The sequence below is a fragment of the Condylura cristata genome, unplaced genomic scaffold (genome assembly GCF_000260355.1).
Source record: "Condylura cristata isolate star-nosed mole 26May11 unplaced genomic scaffold, ConCri1.0 scaffold00020, whole genome shotgun sequence".
Lineage (NCBI taxonomy): Eukaryota > Metazoa > Chordata > Mammalia > Eulipotyphla > Talpidae > Condylura > Condylura cristata.
In genome coordinates, this window is record NW_004567121.1 from 31838144 (window position 1) to 31857834 (window position 19691).

The window sequence follows — 19691 nt, forward strand, 5'->3', positions numbered from 1 at the left end:
CAAACGGTTTCTTTTTATTTATTTTAAGATTTATTATTATTTATTTATTATTTATTATTTTAAGATTTATTTATTTATGCATACAGAGCTGGGGTACAGGCCAGAAGTGCAGGGGCGGTGAGAGGCCTCACCAGAGACAGAGTGGGGCACAGAACAGGCAGACTGACAAAGTACACTGCTGAGTGGGTCAGGAGAGGTCTGCCGCGGCATGTGGGTCACCTCCCTGGTCATTCCCTCAGTAGAATATAGGCTCTCTGAGGGGAGAAGTCTTAACTATTTTGCTTATCATTTTACTTCTAGAAATATCTACAGTACAAATATTGTTGATTGACTAAGTGAGTGGATGTATGTAAGATTCTGCGAAATCTAGAGAAAAAACCAGTTTCTGGGCCTTCCCTGGTGGTGCAGCAGGGTAAAACGCAGCACTAAGAAGCTGAAGCCACTTCAGCATGAGTTTGATCCCCACCCCAGAGGTGACCCACATGGTGCGGCAGACCTCTCCTGACCTGCCCGCTGTCCCCTCAGCAGTGTACTTCGTCACTCAACCTGTTCTGCTCCCCATTCTGTCTCTGGTGAACCGTCCCTGCAACTCTGGCTTATACCCCAGTTCTGTATGCACAAATAAATCTTAAAAAAAAAAAGGCTTCTAAAGACTTTGTTTTTTAATGTCTTATGTTTTAGAATTTTCAATATATGTCACAAATTTTTACTTGTGATCTTTTGGAAAGGAATAAGTAGTAATGATAATTACTTGTAATATATTGTAGCTGTTATTTTCTACATTTTGCTTTATTTGATCAAAATAATATCTTTGCAGAGGGTATGTATTATAGTCCATGTTTCCACCCTAAGAAAATAGATCCGAATGAGACATGTTTAAAATATGATCTTTCTAACATCCTTAAGGTATAGGAATGCCATTAAAAAAAAGGAAGAAATGTCAAAATCTTAGCATCTGTCACTTGTATGTATTTTACACAGTAGGTTTTTGTTTGATTTTCTAGGTGATGCAAAGTTGAGGGGTCTTGCAGCTCCTAGTAACCTTTCTATGAATCAGACTCTTGAAGGCCATAGTGGTGAGTTGTTTAATCTTAAAAATCATGTTTGAATAGTTTCATCTTTAGTTGTCTAGAAGCCATCTACTAACTGCAAGAAATGCCAATATTTCAAATAATGGTAATATGTCATGTAATTATTTCTGTTGAGTTTACTAATTAGTGCGATCTAGGATTAGTCAAGAACTTTTTCATGATTTAACATCATTAATGAATCTGAAAAACATAGCTGCTAGTTTATTATGGGTATGTAACCCTTTTAAAGAGCCAGCTTTACGGTTCCAGAGTAAACGACACTACAAAGACCTAAACACTAATGTACTGTTTGGCCCCAGAGTAGATCTTGGAATGAGAAAAGTGAGTATCTAGAAAGGAAATTATGTGGACAGTAGATAAAATTTGAATATGAACTGTGAGATATTAATATTTTAAATTTCCTAACATGTCATATACTTATCAAAGAGAATTTCCTTATTCTTAGGCAATATACATTAACATATTTAGGGATTAAAAAATATTTAGGGATTAAAATAAACAAACAAAATATCAATTTTTCATATAACCCAGAGGTTTAAGGTAGGTTCAAGAGCATGTTACTAGTAGAATGGAAAGTAAGGATGGAGGAGAGAGTGTGGTACACACCCACCATATTTCTTGGAACTGACCATAGGTGCCTTTGCTTAGCATGAAAGAGGAAGAAAGCGGTAACAGTAACTGCATCCTCTGAGTATTTCTGAGTAATATTACAGACCAGTTTACTGAACTGTCTTGATTTCATTTTTTTTAAAGATTTGTATTTATTTATGCATACAGAAATGGGGTACAAGCCAGAGGTGCAGGGGCGGTGAGAGGATTCATCAGAGACAGAGTGGGGAGCAGAACAGGCTAACTGATGAATTACATGCTGGGGAGAGCAGCGGGTGGGTCAGGAGAGGTCTGCCACACCATGTGGATCACCTCTGGAGCTTGGGTTTGAACTCACACTGAAGCAGCTGCATCCTTACAGTGTTGTGTCCTTACCCATTGTGCCACCAGGGAGGGCCTCATTTTTATTTTTATTTTGAAGATTTATTTATTGGGGTACAGGCCAGAGGTACAGGGGCAGTGAGAAGAATCATCAGAGACAGAGTGAGGAGCAGAACAGGCAGATGGACGAAGTACACTGCTGAGGGGAGCAGCGGGCGAGGCAGGAGAGGTCTGCTGCGCCCTGTGGGTCATCTCCTGGCTGGGGATCCAACTTGAGCTTAAAGGCTGTGGCGAGCTTCATGGTGCTGCTTCTTGTTATCAAAACAAAAATTTGAAATCAATGTTAGCATTTTTGTTTTTAGTTTATAAGTCATCTTATAATTTTTCAGGTTCTGTTCAAGTGGTGACATGGAATGAGCAATACCAGAAGTTGACCACCAGTGATCAAAATGGGCTTATCATTGTCTGGATGTTATATAAAGGTATATTAGGGGCACTTATTTAATCTCTCACCAGTTGGAGTCTGAATTGCAGTATTTGAAGGGAGAATAACATCTTTGGAACCCTTCTAACCAGCAGCCAGAATCCATCCTAAATGCACACTGCAGTATTTCTGGATTTGTTGCTGTAGACTTTCCCTTTTACATTTATTCCTTTGAACTCTGGCCTGGCATTTAGAAAATGGGTCAGGTGCCTGTTGGCTCTCTCCAGAGTGAACATAGATGCTGAGCAGATAGTTCCTGCTTCAGCTAGCTTTTTTCCCCCATGGAAGCTAAACAGAAAGAATTAGTTTCCATATGGTCAGTGACTGAAGTTCACTCAGTAGTTAAAAACACATTTATTAGGAAGTCTAAGGCAATAGTTCACTTCCTTTATTGAGTCAGTTAGCTTCCTTTTTTCATAGATACAGATTTTATCTCTGCTCTGTCTACCAACTCACAATTTGTGCTTTTGCCCAGAAGAAAGAGCAGCAAGAGAAGGATTAGCTTACAGTGCTTCACTGTTACCAGAAAAGTAGCTTATGATACCTGTTCTCCCGAGGCCTGTTGCCACTTTGCTCATGTGTGTTGCTTTGATAGGGTGCAGGGGGTGCCGTTTAATGGCCCTTACTTAAAGGCTGTGTTGTAGTCCATGAAATTCTTTTTTTCTAAAGTTTGTGTGTGCCAGGAGCCATGTCCAAGTACCAGAGGCTGGAGTAGACTTAGTCTTTTTCCAAGGTGGGTTTCTCTGCACCTCAGTCCTCACTCAGTCCTCAGAATGAGGACTGAGGCGCAGAGAAACCCACCTTGGAAAAAGACTAAGTTATTCCAGATCATGTGATCATTTGCCTGGCTGCAGATGAGAGATCCTAATAACAAACCTTTTAAAAAACAAAGCGACAACAAAACAGTTTCCAGATTACCTTGCACTTGCTTATACTGTGCACTTGATGATACTTGCTTACACTGTGAGACTGCTTGCGTCTCACAGCAATGCTGTGCTCAACGATGTGTTTGTCATTTAGCATAAGTGATATAATAGCACTAATGTGATATGAAGGAGGTTTGGAGTTACAATCTCAGTCTTATCGACCACTGTAGAATTTAAATATATTGAGTTATTGTGACTACTCCATTTTTTCCTTGGTTATTATTGAAGTGTATTTAAGTGATAAAAATTAGATTTTGAGAAAAATCCATTGTTTTGGCTCTCAAGAGCAAATGAAGTTTTTTTTTTTTTGATTGATAGGAAGGAAAGAAAGAAGGGAAGGAAGGTGAGCAGGAGGGGGAGAGAGGAGAAGACCAGCGTCAGTTATATTTTCTGTGACATTCTTTGAAGCAGTTTAATTTTTTTCTTTTTGTATCTGTTGGATTTGAGGTTTTATAGTTCAGTGTCTCAGGTTATAGAAAACTTTGCAATGAATTATCCTACAGTGTATTTTTGGAGTGCATTCCACTATTAACCATTTAGCAGTTGTGAAAACTTTGAGTTGTTTTTTTTTGTGTATGTGTGAATTTTGAAAACAGGCTCTTGGTATGAGGAGATGATCAACAACAGAAATAAGTCAGTGGTCCGGAGTATGAGCTGGAATGCCGACGGGCGGAAGATCTGCATCGTGTACGAAGACGGGGCTGTCATCGTTGGCTCGGTGGATGGTAATGTGTGGCGCTCAGAGTTACGGCTTAGCTGATACTTTTTACCTGTAGAGGGTTAGCTCAGGCCATTGGTGGTCAGTCCGAAGGCAGGGGGGTGGAGTTCTGGGAAGAAGTGTTGGCTGACTGGGAAAACAGCAGCTGGAACCACAGGTGTAGTAACTCTTCCCAGACCTTAGCCTGGGACTAATAAATGCTAGAAATAGGGTGGGGCCGGGACGGGAGTTTATGGTGGAGAGAAATGTTTTTGTTTTATTTTGGTTGGTCGGTTTTGATTGAAGTTGTATCTGTAAACACAGATAAATCTGAGTATACATAGAAGAAGGGCCTAGAGCAAAGAATTGAAAGGGAAAGGAAAGTGAGAATAATTGACACATCTTTGCAAAGCTAGGAGCAGATCAGATCAGAGCCGGGACAGAGGGATTAGCCTGAACGGGTGTCGGCTGGGGAGAGATTCTTCCTTTGTGTTAGGGGCTAATGCAGAAGAGAGATGTGTAGATTCAGTTCTGTTCAGAATGCTAAAAAATGGAAATGAGAAAATTAAAAAAAAAATTATTTTCTTTCCAAATTAGTCATATGCTAATTGGAAGAGAAGCTGGGGTAGCGTCTAACAGAGAAGGAAGTCTGTAATAAAAGTCTGTAATAATTACTGTTTCCACTGTCATTTTAATAGGGTATTTGGCATGTAGTAGATGCTTAATAAATATTTATTGATGGAATAAATGGAACAAATGCATGAATGCTATAGAGTATGGGAGTGTTCTTTAGGGAAATCAGGATTCGTAAAGCAGTTGTTGTGCAATCACATCCTTGAATTTACAATGAAATAATTAGTTTCTGTGTTTTGTTTTAGGGAATCGTATTTGGGGAAAAGACCTGAAGGGTATACAGTTATGCCATGTAGCTTGGTCTGCAGACAGTAAGATCTTACTTTTTGGAATGGCAAATGGAGAAATCCACATTTATGATAATCAAGGGAATTTTATAGTAAGTATACACACATATGTATATATATCCATCAGTTTTATTTATATAATTTATATGATTATTTTAGCTATCATTCATATATGTATACACACCCATTCATTTATTATGATGACTTGTGCACTTCAGATTTTTTCCTGTAGTCTCCTTTTTTTTTTGTTAAAATTCTTTGGTTGCTTCATGGCATATTACTGCAACATGTTAGAGTATTTTCAGCTTTCAGTCTGGTAGCTGGAAAGGATGCCAGATGCCATTTCTTTTCTTTTTAAAAGATTTATTTATTTATGCATACAGTAACTGGGGTACAGGCCTGAGGTGTGCGGGGTTGAGAGGACTCACCAGAGACAGAGTGGGGAGCAGAACAGGCAGTGAAATACACTGCTGAGGGGATCAGGGGGTGGGTCAGGAGAGGTCTGCTGTGCCATGTGGGTCACCCCCTGGCCAGGAATCGAACTTGTGCTGCAGTGGCTGCAGATGCCTGCAGATGCCTCATAGTTGTGTGCCTTAACCTGTTGCACCACCAGGGAGGGCCCATTTCAGTGTCTGAAGCCAAGGGGTAAGGAGCAAGATGACGGGCCCTTTACCCTCTGTGTCTTCTGATGCCCAGAACCAAACCTTCCATCAGATACCAAAGTTATTTTTGTAGCAAGTGAATAAAATTTATGAAAAGAAAAGCCAGCTCCTACTTGGCTCAGAGAGCAGAATCTTAAGAAAAGCTCTAGCTTTGTGCTCGACTCTCACTGGTTCTGATCGTAGGGCAGCGTGTTCTCAGCTGTGTGGCTACATGAAACCACTCATTGGCAGGTGTTTGGCACTAATACATGTGTGTGTGTGTATAATTATACATATAGATCTGTATTTTTTAATTATATGTTTTATTTTTTTGCATCATTCTTTATTTTGTGCAGTTTTCCATCTCGGTTGTAATTCTCATGGGCTTCCCACCACCAATTCACCCGTGTCAGCACTAGTATTTTTAAAGTGCTTCCATACACCTCTTATCATCTGGTTTCATAACACTATGTGAGCTTTTTTTTTTTATTTTTGTCTTTGTTTTGCAAAGACAAAATGGGGAGAAGTGAACCTTGGGCAAAGTGATTTGTCCAGGATTGGTAGACCTGGGGTTAGTAGGTGATGGAGTTTGCATTTGAAACCAGACTTCAGAATCCTCGGCAGCACGCCTGTCATACTCATCTGTTTCAAAATAGTCTGCTGACCTGACTGATTTTATTTAGATGAAGATGAAACTCAACTGTTTGTTGAACGTGACGGGAGCGATCAGCATTGCCGGGATTCACTGGTACCACGGCACCGAGGGCTACGTGGAGCCGGACTGCCCCTGCCTGGCGATTTGCTTTGACAACGGGAAGTGTCAAATCATGAGACATGAGAATGACCAAAGTATGCAGTTCGCCTGTCTTTCCCCTTTAATGTGGAGAATTACCGAATATACTTTGAAATTGTTCTTCCAGTCCAGAGGGCGAGGGCCTGAGCATTTTACCACAGCTACCTGTCTTTCCTTGCTAGACCCTGTGGTGATGGACGCTAACATGTATATCGTGAGTGTCCAGTGGAACCACATTGGCAGCGTGCTGGCTGTGGCGGGTTCCCAGAAGACGGTCACCCAGGAAAAAGATGTAAACACTGTGCAGTTCTATACCCCGTTTGGTGAGGTGAGCGTACGCAGCGTTTTCTCTTTCTGTCCGGATACACGCAGCTAAGGTGAGGCAGACACATGGAGGGCAAGGTGTAAACACGCCGCATTTCCTTCCAGTGAATTCTGCTGGAAAATGATGAGCTGTTGGGTATGCTTTTGAATAACATCTTCACTTTTTCAATCTTTAGGCTTGTGTTTTACATGGAATTTATTTTATGATTGGGTCTTTAGAAAAGCAGATGTTTCACCGGAGAAATTCCTGTGCAGTAGTTATCTGGAATATCTTCTCTGTGAGCTAAATTTGTATTTTTTTTTCACTGCTGAACTTTGAGTTATGTTTATTGGTGTGATTTAGGTTTAGATTAAATTTTATGACTTTTAATATGATATTAAGCCTGCATCGATGTCTGTCCTTTCCTGAAACTTTCAATGGTTTTTACTTGATGTAGTTACCAATTACATTAAGATAATATATCTTAGCCATTAATCTTACATTAAAATATGAGCAGTTTCCACATGCATGTTATCTTTTTCAATAGCATTATTAAGAATGTTAATTTTTTGGGGAAGATTTATTTGTTTATGCATACAGAACTGGGGTACAGGCCAGAGGTACAGGGGCAGTGAAAGCACTCACCAGTGACAGAGTGGGGAGCAGAACAGGCAGCTCAGTGAAGTACACTGCTGAGGGGAGCAGCGGGCGTGTCAGGAGAGATCTGCGTGGCCATGTGGGTCACCTCCCTGGTCTGGGATGGAACTCATGCCGAAGTGGCTTTAGCTTCCTAGTGCTGTGCTTTAACCTGCTGCGCCACCAGAGAGGGCCAATCTATTTCATCTTTTAACCCGTGCTATATTTAGTCCCTTTAGGATATCCTATTGGTTTTATATCTTTACCATTGACTTTAATTATATTTATTTTTAGCTGTATAAAAATACTTCACCAGTTATTCACATTTAAGTATTTTTGTAAGGATAAGAAATGGTGTTATCTGATGCTTTTGAATCTATCTTAGTCACCCCAAAGAATGTGCTGCAGGGGTTGGTAGCTGTATAGCCTAAGGGAACACAGAAATATAGTCCTCAAGGTTTCTACATAATTAAACTCCGATTTCTACTTACTCTTGATATTTATAACCTTCCTAATTCACATTCCTAACTGGTTAGTTTTTAATCGCTATTAACTTATCATTGCTTTGTTTTATCTGTTTATTTTTACTAGTTTTGCCTTCTCCAAGTAGAAAAATATGGATTCTAAGTCTTGTTTTTCTTATCCTGCAAATTAATATGTACAAAATTAAAACCTCTAAGTGTTTTTGATAAGGTAAAGGAATCTTAGGGCGTATTAGACACTTGCTATTTTTTAAATGTGTGACTATGTGGGAGATTGACTTTCGCGCCAGTATTCCTGCTGAGATAGGGCAGAGAGAGACAAGGATGCTGGGCTGATTTCCTGTTGCGATCATTCATCGATTCTGAGACGCACATTTTTTAACGATTAAAATTGGAATGCACGTTTTACTCAAAGTTGCCCTATTGTAATCGATGATGTGTTTTTTCTTTCTGTAATTGTACATAAAAGGAGATGCACATTTAAGATTCTGGCATCTTAAGAGTTGGTGAAATTTAATATCGTTTATAAATTCTCCTAGTAAGTGTATTTTTTATTATAAAACTTGAAGAAAATGATTTTGAAGTGAGAGGCAACTTTTCGCAAAATAATTTTCATACCTCTTTTGATCTCTGTGAAGTAATTGGTGGTAATTTGTATTTGATTTAATTGTGTTATTTCAGGTTAAATATAATAATTATTCTTTCAGCATCTGGGGACTCTGAAGGTGCCTGGAAAGCAGATGTCTGCACTCTCTTGGGAAGGAGGTGGACTGAAAATTGCATTGGCTGTTGATTCTTTTATATATTTTGCTAATATTCGGCCCGATTACAAGGTGGGTGGTATGGACAGGTGTAAACACAGAGAAGCTGTTTTTTACTAAATTATTTTGTTACCAGTTCAAAGTATACTACTTGCTTCTTGCCTGTCTCCATAGTTTCATTGTTTTCAGAAACCAGCTCAACGGAGACGTTTTTAGTGTGGGAACTTCGAACTCGTAAACTTTTCTAGAGCACTCTAGCTAATTATGGAAGTTACCGGTGGGTCAGGGCCTCAGCAGGAAACGCTCACACATGCACAGGAATAACTGGAGACTGACGGAGGCCTAGTGCTCAGCGAGGCAAACAAACCCAGGCATACTAGAAAGAGTGGGCAAGGTGGGGGGCTTTGTCCCAGGCCCCAGAGAGGGTGGTAATGTCAGAGGAGGTGTCCCCCAGGGGCACAGATCAGCTGGCTCAGCACAGAGGACTCGGAGGAACAAAGACTTTGACCCATGTCTCCCCTACTGTACCTCGTGTTGCCACACCCCACTGGAACACCCAGGTAGCCCAGGGGGCGGAGTCAGAGGTGGATTCACAGAGGTTGGCCTCAGGGCTCCGGGCAGGGTAGAAAAGGCCGGGAAGGATCCCAAGAGAAAAATGAGGAGTAGCATAATAATTAGCTGACATTTGACCTTACATTTAAGATTTAAAGCAAAATATATCATGGAACACGAGGGTGATTTGGCGAACTACTAAGACTATTGGGCGCCTGGTCCCAGCATTTCAGCTTTTGACAGTCACTTCCTCTGTCGCCTTCAAGTAGTTGTTATTGACTATTGAAAAATTTGAATTTTTTACCACTGACATTTAAATCTTACAAATTAAAATAAGGAAAGTTAATTTATTTTTGTAGTAATTCTTTGCAACTGTCTTTATTGCTCTTAGATTTTTAAAGATAATTTTAGTGAGGAAAGGTATTGAGCTAATTGTTTCAGCCCCTTGGCCTTCTACATTTCTGCAATGTTTCTACATATAATATGATCCCCCCTCCAATGTTACAGTTCTTTTTTTCTCCCACCCCCTCCTCTGTTCCCTTTTTCTCTTCCTTCCTTCCTAGTGGGGTTATTGCTCAAATACTGTAGTTTACGCTTATACCAGACCTGATCGTCCGGAATACTGCGTTATCTTTTGGGATACAAAAAACAATGAGAAATATGTTAAATATGTGAAGAGTCTCATTTCTATTACTACCTGTGGAGATTTCTGCATATTGGCAACAAAAGCTGATGAAAATCATCCTCAGGTAAGTGTTCCTTGATAGGTTAAAACTTAGATGTTGAACTCTTGGCAGGATGGGCCTGTAGTGATCCACCTTCTCAGGCGCTGCCTCTTTGACAGTAAATTGTTGGTCTGTTGGCCCTGTCTGTTGAGATCTCTGTTGTGGAAAATGAGTGAACTCCCTTGGTTCTATGTCCTCTGCATTTTTTTTTTTTTCTCCAGCTAATCCACAGCAGTACTGGTCATGTCGGTAGTGAAGCTTTTTGCCCTCCAAATGTATTTAAAATATGATAGTCCTTTTCCAAGTTAAAATTCCATAAACAAACTGAGTATCCAGATGCCTAGGATAAATGTGTAGGAAACTGTGTGCCAGCAGTCATTTACAGCAGCTTAGGCAGCCTCTGACACTCAGAGATGCATTTTATTTGGAGTTGTGTTGCTTTAGAAATCAGTGGATCATCACATAAAACAAATCCTATAAGTAATAATTATAAGAATTTCTGTCATCAGAATTAAGAGATATTGCACCCATGAAATAATGACAGGATACTGTAGAAAAGGAAGTTTCTAGAAATTAAAATATGGTAACAACAATGAAAAAATTAGCAGGAGTTACAAGATTACTAGGAAAGGAAAACATAAAGTAGAGCAGAAGACCAAAAAAAAAAGGAAAATAGGAGTGAAAAGTTAAGAAAACTAGAGCCCAAAAGGTGGAGCATACGAATAACAGACATTCTAAAAGGAGTTTACAGGCAAAAATGGAAAGTAATTCTGGAAAAAAAAAGTCAAATTTTCCTGAACACCCTATACATTTTTGGGGAGGACAAGCAGGTTCCATGGGATCGGGTATCCTTGTAGCATTCCACTTGCTAACAGCGGTATTCTGGAGAATTGTCTTCAAAATTCTGAGGGCAAATATGTTCCCATCTTGAATCTCACGCTGTAAGCAACTTACAGATTAACTAGAGGGAGGGTAAAGACATCCCCAGATGTACAAGCACCCAACGTCTCTTTCAGAGCTCCCTGACTTTAGGAAGTTAGTTTGGGAGATGGCCCGCCCCAGTAGGATGAACCTCACAGTGGTGACGCTCGCCGTCAGCCGTGCACTTGACGCAGCGGGCGGATGAGCGCAGTCACCGGCGTCCAAAGAAATTGCAGAGTCGTGGTGGGCTGCGCCTTTGTGAGGAGACATGAGAGCTGGGGATGACAGGGCCTTGGGTAGTAAATACAGAGAAAACGGAGCGAAGGGGAATAGCAGAGATGGCGATTCGTCTATAGGGAAAACAAAATGTGCTTGAAAGGAAAAGAAGTCATGTTCCACTGTATGACTCAGAGGCCAGTACATGTTTCCAGTCAAACCTAGGTGCTCACCGGATTTTTTTTTTTTTTTTTTAGCTAAAAAGCTTTTAATTGAAGTACAATAGACGCACTAAGCCTACATTCTGAACTATCAAAATTATAGGTGGAAAGATGGAGGGGTGGGGTGCAGACCCGTGTGTTGGCAGGTGGGGAGAGGGTGGTGGGAGAGGTACATGCCAGTGAGAGCAGAAGTCCTGAGTGCCGGGTGGAGACAGACTAACCAGCAGCGCGGATAAACAAGGCTGGGACTTGTGCAGGTGAGTATCAAAAGAACGACGTAAAGGAGCTGCAAGTAATTATTCCAGGGAGCATGGGAAGTTGGGGGAGAACTCCTGTTTTAAACTCTTAAGGAACTACTTGACTCTTTAAACTATGAGCATGCGAGCGATATGTAAACTAAAAATCTTGTGCTTTGTTGCAGTAATTAAGCCTATTTTAAGTGTTGAAGAGTAAATTATGTTTTAGTATAATTTTTATCGAATTTGTGTTTATGAAACTCAAGAAATTTTACTTGAGATGTGAAGAAAAGGCAAAATTCTATATATGTAAATAGTAAAGAGTAAATAGGGAATTGTTTATTAGATATCACTGTTCTCATCAGGAATATGTCTAAGTAAAAATAGTATTGTTAGTACAGGATATAGAAAAGGTTACATAGAAAAGCAGGATACACAAGTATCACTTTTGTTCAGATAATAATCTGATACAAATTGTGCCTTTCTTTTCCTGATAATAACCATTGATAATTATTTTGTATGTCTCAACACTGTGTGTGATAGCCATTTAACATCGGTTTCACTTGGTTGACTTATGCATTTTTTGAATCTACTAAAGTTTTCTGAATTTCTCATGTCGTTTTTACATTGCTTCAAAGGAGGAGAGCGAGATGGAAGCCTTTGATGCAACGGTAACAAATTAAGTTACCTCTTAATATAGCTGCTTAGTGGGTAAACGTGAGTTATGAGTTCACCACCAATCAGGAACTCTAGACGTAGACAGCATACTCGTGTTTTACTGTTTCATTCTATCAAGACATCAACCTGGTTTAATTTTAACCCATTTATTTTTAATTCTGTAGATTTTATATTTTTTCTTTGCATTTAGGGATATATTTTTTTCTTTACATTTAAATTTCATCAGTTACCTCCTAGTTAGGGATAGAAGTAAACCCCGCTCGCAGCTCGCTGAGTTTCTCCCTCAAGCAGGCATACTGATTCTCTGTCTTGTCCCTTCACAGTTTGTGCTAGTGCTCTGTAATTCCATCGGCACACCCTTGGACCCCAAATACATTGATATTGGTAAGGAAATGTAAATATTTATTCCCTCTTGATCAAGTTTTAAATGTAAAGTGAATTAAAAAAACAGAACAACTGTAATGTTAATTAGCATGGTATTCTCTGAAAGGACATTGATTATGCTTCCTGCTTTGCCAAGTCCAATACCAATTTATGCTTATTGACAGGTAAACTCATTAATATGCTCCCCTTCATTCTCAAAAGTACATGGTTCATACATTAGAGTTACTCTATCCAAAGTCCACAATATCCTCACAACTGCAATACTGCCGTTATTTGCTTTAAATGGGAAATATAATTGCATAGGAATCGGTATGCAATATTTAGTAGGTAATAAACTGAGGATTACAGAAAGAATTTTGCCATTAAATACTTACATTATAAATGAACTGCTTGTAAATACCTTTCTTCCATAAAAACACTTCAGCTGCTTGTACAAGTGAATATGTCCTTTCCAGATTTTCTTAATGAAATCAGTCTATTCATAGAGATGGCTTTAAAAAATTGCTGCTTTGTTTTCAGAAGACATTTGGTACTTTAGATTTGCAGTTCTTGCTATCCAGTTGCTATGAATGTAACCATTAAAAAATTACAAACCTTATTTTAAGTATTTTGTTAAAAATCATTCCCCAAATTTTGTCTTTTTTATTGTAATTTCTGAAAATAATGGTTTCCTTTTAAAGCAAAAGGTAGTTTATTGGGCATGCTATTTGAAAAATTATTAAAAGTTAAAAATTCGAAAACTCACTGAATTATTTTCTGTATTTGAGGGCTAGTCATTTTTTCCCTCCGGATTTCACATTTAGCCTTAGTCAAATGTTAGCACCCACCTTCCAGGTGTATTTTGCTAAGCTCTTTGGTGATGCCAGCAGATGTGAGAAATTGCTGTTCTTAAACGTGGATCTAACATGTTGAGTTCAGGGTCTTGAGAATTCGTCTTTTGTACTGAGACTTTCAACTTCACGTCTTAGTTCATTGTTACATGGCATTTGTGTATATGCACATGCATGCGTCTTAGTGTTCCTTGCTAAAAACTTAAAATCATTACAGATGCTTGTCACATGAGTTTGTTCCATTTATTAGAAACATAACAGTCGTTAGGGAGTGAATTGTCAACCTTCAGATCACATGCATTTTCTCTTGATATCAAGTTTTAAAATAGAATTATGATGATAGAATTAACCTCAGTAATGTTGATTCCAAGTAGTGTATTTTTTAAGAAAGCCAGTTGTAAATCTTTACCCATGTAAAAATGTAAATCTTTACTTGAGGGCATGATTATTTGTATTTTTAAGTCTTGAAACTTTTTTTGCAGTCTCGCTGGCTGACATTTTACAAATGGTTCTTTCATTGGTCTGCAATAAAACCCAGCCAAGGACTCAACATTTTTGCTTCATACATATCCGGTGACATTCCTTTTTAAAGTTGCTATGCCAAATTTTCATGAGGACTGGAGGGCAAATAAAAAAGACTCTGTAACTGATATTGTTCTAGAAAATGTAATTTTTCTTTTACCACCTACTCTTCCTCCTGACAGCCTGCATAGAAACTTTAAAAGAGAACTTTTCATATTATTAAAGATGTCTGATATAAATGAGGAAGTTAGGTGCCTGTTCTTGGTGCTCTTCCTTTGAATCCTCAAAATATCTCCGGTGATTTCTATCCAAAGTACTTCATACTAAGGAAGATTTTGAGCTTCAAGTTCTTACTTCTGTAGCCCACTAACATCTCACACTTTGGTACCTGCTGTAGAATAGTTGCTTGTGGAAAGTGTGGGGAATATTTTCTGCCATATAAATAGAGGGATAATTCCTCTACTTAGCAAACCACCAATGAATCACCAGGAGTGATAAGAAATTAAGACATTTCCTATAGGGTGTTGAAGCACATAAGTAAACTATAGTTAATCCATTGAACAGTGACTATTGCTTCTGCTGTGCTCGGTGCCTGAGGGGTAGCGCTTGGTCCCTAAGGACATGGCATCTTTTCTAGCTGGAGCTTTCATTTGAGCTGAATCGGAAAGATAAGTACTTCTTTGGTATTTTAAGGAGAGAAGTCAGCATTTTGCAGAGTCAGGAAGGCATGAAAAGTGGCTGGAAAGTACTGAATGACTCGCTGGAGTCCTTTGGGTGGGAGTTTGTAGGAGCTCCTAGGGTTGGTCTTGCACTTCCGCAGGCTTTGTGGAAAGGGAGTTTGTTCTGCAGAAAGGGAGTTTGATGAAAATGTTTTGGTGCAAATTCTTTAAAGGGCTGAGAAATGAATAAGTAGGACAGTTGGGGGGATGTTACAGCTGGAGGCACTTAATTTAGGTCTTAAAATAATACAAGCAGGCTTTACTTACACGTGATTCCTAAGTGATTTTAAATTATTTTACATCCTTGGTTCACTTGAAGTGCTACCTATTAGTGTTACCAAGCAGCTAATGAAAGCATAATTATTTTCTTTAGAGATGTTTTTTCTCATAATCCTTCTAGAGACTTTGAATTTTTTCTTTGCAGATATTGAAACTGATGAGGACATGGAGCACTTTCATCTTGATTATGTTGGTTTCCTAAAATATTCTGTTAAAGTTTAGTTCTAACTTTTTCTAGAAACTTACCCTATGTGGCTAGGATGGATTTATTGATAAAGATCTAGAACCAGATAGATAGGGTTATCTGCCCTGATTCAAAAGCACATGCAATTGTATTCACTTTTTGGTATTGCCTTGTGGATTTGTACATGGTTTTACTATAAAAACCTATACAATTAGTAAAAGTAAAAACAATAAAAGCATCCACATCTAATGCTGATTAACCCTCCATGAGCAGCAGTATGTCAGATCTCCAAACAGATTTGGAACCAGATTAACTGCTTTGTGTCCTAGTTTCTACCACTTTCTAGCTGTGCAATTTTGGCAAGTTATTTAACCATTCTTTTTTTTTTTTTAAATTTATTTATGCTTACAGAACTGGCTACAGGCTAGAGGTGTGGTGGCTGAGAGGATTCACCAGAGACAGAGCAGGGAGCAGAACAGGCAGATCTACTAAAACACATGGCTGAGGGGAGCAGTGGGTGGGTGAGGAGTGTTCTGGCCGGGAATTGAACTCATGCTGCAGTGACTGCGATAGCTTCATAGTGTTGTGCTTTAACTCGTTGTACCACTAGGGGGGGCCCTATTTAGTCATTCTGTTCATCAGTGTCTTCATCTGTTAAATGGGGGCGATAATGCTTACCTCATAAGGTGGTTGTGAATTAATATATGTAGTATATTAATTATATATTAATATAATTACATATCAAAACTATATAATTAAAATGAATATAATTATATAAAATGTATCCCTGGCATATATTTTGAAAACATTTAATAAATATTGGCTTGAAAAATTGTCATTATGTATTTATTCTGTGCCAGGTGTGGTACTCTACATTTATTATCTCTTTTAACTCTTCAAGCAGCTCTATAAGGCTGGTATTATTATCTTCAATTTGCAGTCTGTAACTGAGGTTCAGAGAGAATAAGTAACCCATCTAAGCCCAGAGTTTGCAAATGTGTGTGATTTGAGTCCAAGAAGTCTGACTCTTCTAGTGAACCATAAACATTTTAATTTTGAGTTAATCAGGCTAATGATCAACTTTTGTGATTATTTAGGATGTATAGAAAAGGAAGGAAATGAATGCAGTTTGTAACTGCAGGCAAACGCTGATTAGAAAACTGCCTTTATGTGCTTAGTAAAAGTAATACTTTATTTGAAAGCAGTTAAGTCTTGTGCACGTCACGTCACACTGAGGACATTAGAGTTGCCAGCATCGGCGTATCCGTGGTAGAATTTCCTATAATTTAGTAAATGTCTTATGGGCCAGTGAAGATAGCGCAGAGGAGGCTGAGCGAAGCCTGGACCTGGGGAGCTGGTGGGTCCCGCTCAGCTTCCTGCCCGCTCTCCTCTGCTTCCAGTGAGTTCTCCGGAGGAAGGCTTCTGGCCCCCTCTAGAGTTCAGAAATAGTACCCGGTCTAAATAGAAACACCTTGACAACTGCCATGAAAATTTTTTTCCATAGGACTCAACTATACTGAGTTAGTGTTTAAAAATTCTTGAATTTGAATTCCTGAGCGGTTAATCTACTCTTTCATATAGATGATATTTCCAGTTATTTCTTCAGTTTCTAAGTCTCAAATATCTTTTAGTTGAACTCAGCCAAGAACTTTACTAACGGTAGCTGGTATCAACATCCTTTCTCTTTCTGGCTGTGTTATCGATTACTTTGCTCAATAACTATGGCTAAAAATTAGGTTTCACACGTTGTAATCATTCATGAATTTAAAAACAGGTACTAAAATGATTTCCTATAAAGGAGATTTTTAAATATATATTGGTGTGAGTGTGTATATTTAATTTTGTTTTTGTTTTTCACCTTGGGCAAATTACTTCACTTCTTTAATCCTCTACCTCTGAGAAGCATGTGATGAAACTATCTTCCTATAAAAGGGTACACAGTGAGCGATTCACTGTTCTCTAAGAAACAAACAGATGAAAAAGTTTTCTGTTTAAGAGAACATATTCCTGAATTAGGAAGGAATTTGGGAGAATTTTCTAATTTAATGAGGAAACTGACATATGAGATGGGGCAAGTTGCCGAGGTCTCTATCCCTGCAGTACTGGTGGTGGGGGTGGGAGGAAGGAGTGGGACTTCAGTTCCCTTTGTCAGCCCTGAGGTTTACCGCTGAATTTCAGCCAAGATTTCTCTAGTTTTAGCTCTTGCATGCAGGTCTGTGATCTATTTTGAGTTAATGTTTTTGTATAGTTTCTGCTACTTTTGATTCTTTTCCAGTTTCAGAGACTGTGTATAAAGTATATTGTATTTAAAATGAAGGCTTGGACCCAGTGATCACTGAATTCCTTTGCAGTGCATACTCTGGAACTATGAATGTAACCTAGTTGTCTTGATGTTCTTTTTAATAGTACCATTACATGTTGCTATGACCAAAACCCATGTGATCGCAGCTTCGAAAGAAGCGTTTTATATCTGGCAATACCGTGTGGCAAAGAAGCTCACAGCATTGGAAATTAATCAGATCACTCGGTCTCGAAAAGAAGGGCGAGAAAGGTATGTCTTTTGATGTGTATATTTCAGTAGCCAACCATATCGCATTTAAATCAGACATAGCTAATTATAAATTGTCATGCTTGAGAGCTGAACATTATTTTGATTACTAAAAGTAAATATTTTCCATTAATTTAAATATATTTCAAGTTATCTGTTTAAATCTTCAAAGTAAAAGAGAGGTAACCTTGTCATAATGAAAGAAAGCCCTTAGAGATGAAGGCTGGACAAATGTTTTTTGAGGAAATGGCTGGTCACCTCCGCGCACTCTTACCATGTTAGGGTTATTGTGCTGAAATTGGACCGTGTAACCGAAGGCTGACAGTCTAGTCAAAGCTTCCTGTTGTTTCCCTGCACAGGTCTCCCAGGGGCCAGGGCGTCTAGCACCAGTCACCACAGCGGAAGCAGACCCCCTAGCCCTGGATGTCAGGAGACCCTTAGGTGGTGCCCTGGTCATTTGCCTCCTTTCTCTTGCCCTGGGTACCAGGGAGTCTGGGATTGGGGTTGTTGCTGCTGACTAGGGATAAGAGGCTGTAGCGCATAGAGAGGTTAAGAACCGGGATTGGGGCCCTCCCTGGTGGCGCAGCAGGGTAAAGCGAGTCACTGCGAAGCTGGTCGCAGCCGCTTTGGTGAGAGTTTGATCCCCGCCCCGGAGCTGACCACATGGCACAGCCAACCTCTCCTGTCTCCCTGCTGCTCCCCTCAGCAGTTCAGTCCACCTGTTCTGCTCCCCACTCTGTCTCTGGTGAATCCTCTCACTGCCTTGCACCTCTGGTCTGTACCCCAGTACTGTCTGCATAAATAAGTAAATCTTAAAAAAAAAAGAACTAGGATGGAAGAATTCTCCAGAATAAGTGTCAAGGTGCAGATGCATTATCTCTGCTTTGTAAATTGCATCACCTGTGTTAGCATTACCCGTTTGCCTTCTCGTTGTTCCTCAGCCTTTAAGCCAAGTATTTTGTTGAATATTGTTCTATTTTGTGAGAACTAAACAGAAATTGTTATTTATATACTTAATGGGAATGTTTTAAAATGCAGAAATGTGATCGCTTGAGGTGGGTACTTGTTTCTGCATTGAATGCATTTTTATTAGATTTATTTAAAATTTGTTGATGTGATTGCACTGGTGACAGAACAATTATGACTTCAAATTAGCATTTATAAAATTTCATGGTCTTTTTTAAAGATAGAAAATGGCATGCCTTTCCTGTGATTACATTAAAGCCACAATTTCTTGAACCCCTTTTATAAAGCAAGCTCTGTGCTTGCAAATAAGATTTTCTTTATGCTTTTCAAAACCCTGCAAAGAAGGAATGGGCATCTTTATTTTACAGATGGAGAAGTTGGAGCCTAGGGCCTCAGAGCTGGTCTAGGCCCTCACTTCCCTGTTCACCTCCACTTGTCTTAATATAGTCTCAGCAGACATTTTAGACACCTGAGTACATGTGTTTGCTTCTAGGAAACTGTCTAGTGGAAGAGACAAATGAACCGGACAAATCCTGGCTTGAATAAGTATTATAATAAAGGCGCTGGGACATGGCAGAACTCTGCAAGTGGAGTTTCTCCATAACCCTAGAAGTGTACGTAGGGACTCTTTACTCTGAAACAAAACGCTGTTAATTTTGAGCTTCATTAAGCACCTCCATAGGAGGAAATTATGGAGAAACAACAGAGAAGTTTAGCATACTAGAAAGTACTGCTGAGCTTTGTGCTCAGCTCTGGGTAGTCAGGTAAAATCTCTTAGAGCTTAATGAAGTTCACTGGGGAATTTGTAATAATTCAATGTCCAAATAGAATTCTAGAGCAACTTTTAGGAATCTATCACTTGCCTACCTAATGAACAACTAGGAGATAATTTCTGCTTTTTAAAGGTTTAACGGTGTCAAGAACCAGGGTACTTATATTAGATAACAATGGTCATTGATGTCATCCAGTCCTTTAATTATTCCAGAGATTATGAAGTAGTACAACCCTTACTTAGACTTTCTTTGACATTCTGATTTTTTTTTTT

At 39.1% G+C, this 19691-nt stretch overlaps 1 protein-coding gene across 1 annotated transcript in view; it reads left to right on the top strand.

The window, feature by feature from the left end:
- Nucleotides 1-19691, top strand: part of WDR35 (WD repeat domain 35) — a 41626-nt gene that overhangs the window by 4993 nt on the left and 16942 nt on the right. Inside the window, exons 3-14 of the mRNA XM_012727359.1 lie at nucleotides 1005-1076; nucleotides 2411-2503; nucleotides 4028-4156; nucleotides 5007-5140; nucleotides 6373-6538; nucleotides 6665-6810; nucleotides 8612-8737; nucleotides 9781-9966; nucleotides 12175-12207; nucleotides 12538-12598; nucleotides 17539-17683; nucleotides 17963-17987. Coding sequence (XP_012582813.1) covers nucleotides 1005-1076; nucleotides 2411-2503; nucleotides 4028-4156; nucleotides 5007-5140; nucleotides 6373-6538; nucleotides 6665-6810; nucleotides 8612-8737; nucleotides 9781-9966; nucleotides 12175-12207; nucleotides 12538-12598; nucleotides 17539-17683; nucleotides 17963-17987 — 1316 coding nt within the window. The remainder of the gene's footprint in view (nucleotides 1-1004; nucleotides 1077-2410; nucleotides 2504-4027; nucleotides 4157-5006; nucleotides 5141-6372; nucleotides 6539-6664; nucleotides 6811-8611; nucleotides 8738-9780; nucleotides 9967-12174; nucleotides 12208-12537; nucleotides 12599-17538; nucleotides 17684-17962; nucleotides 17988-19691) is intronic.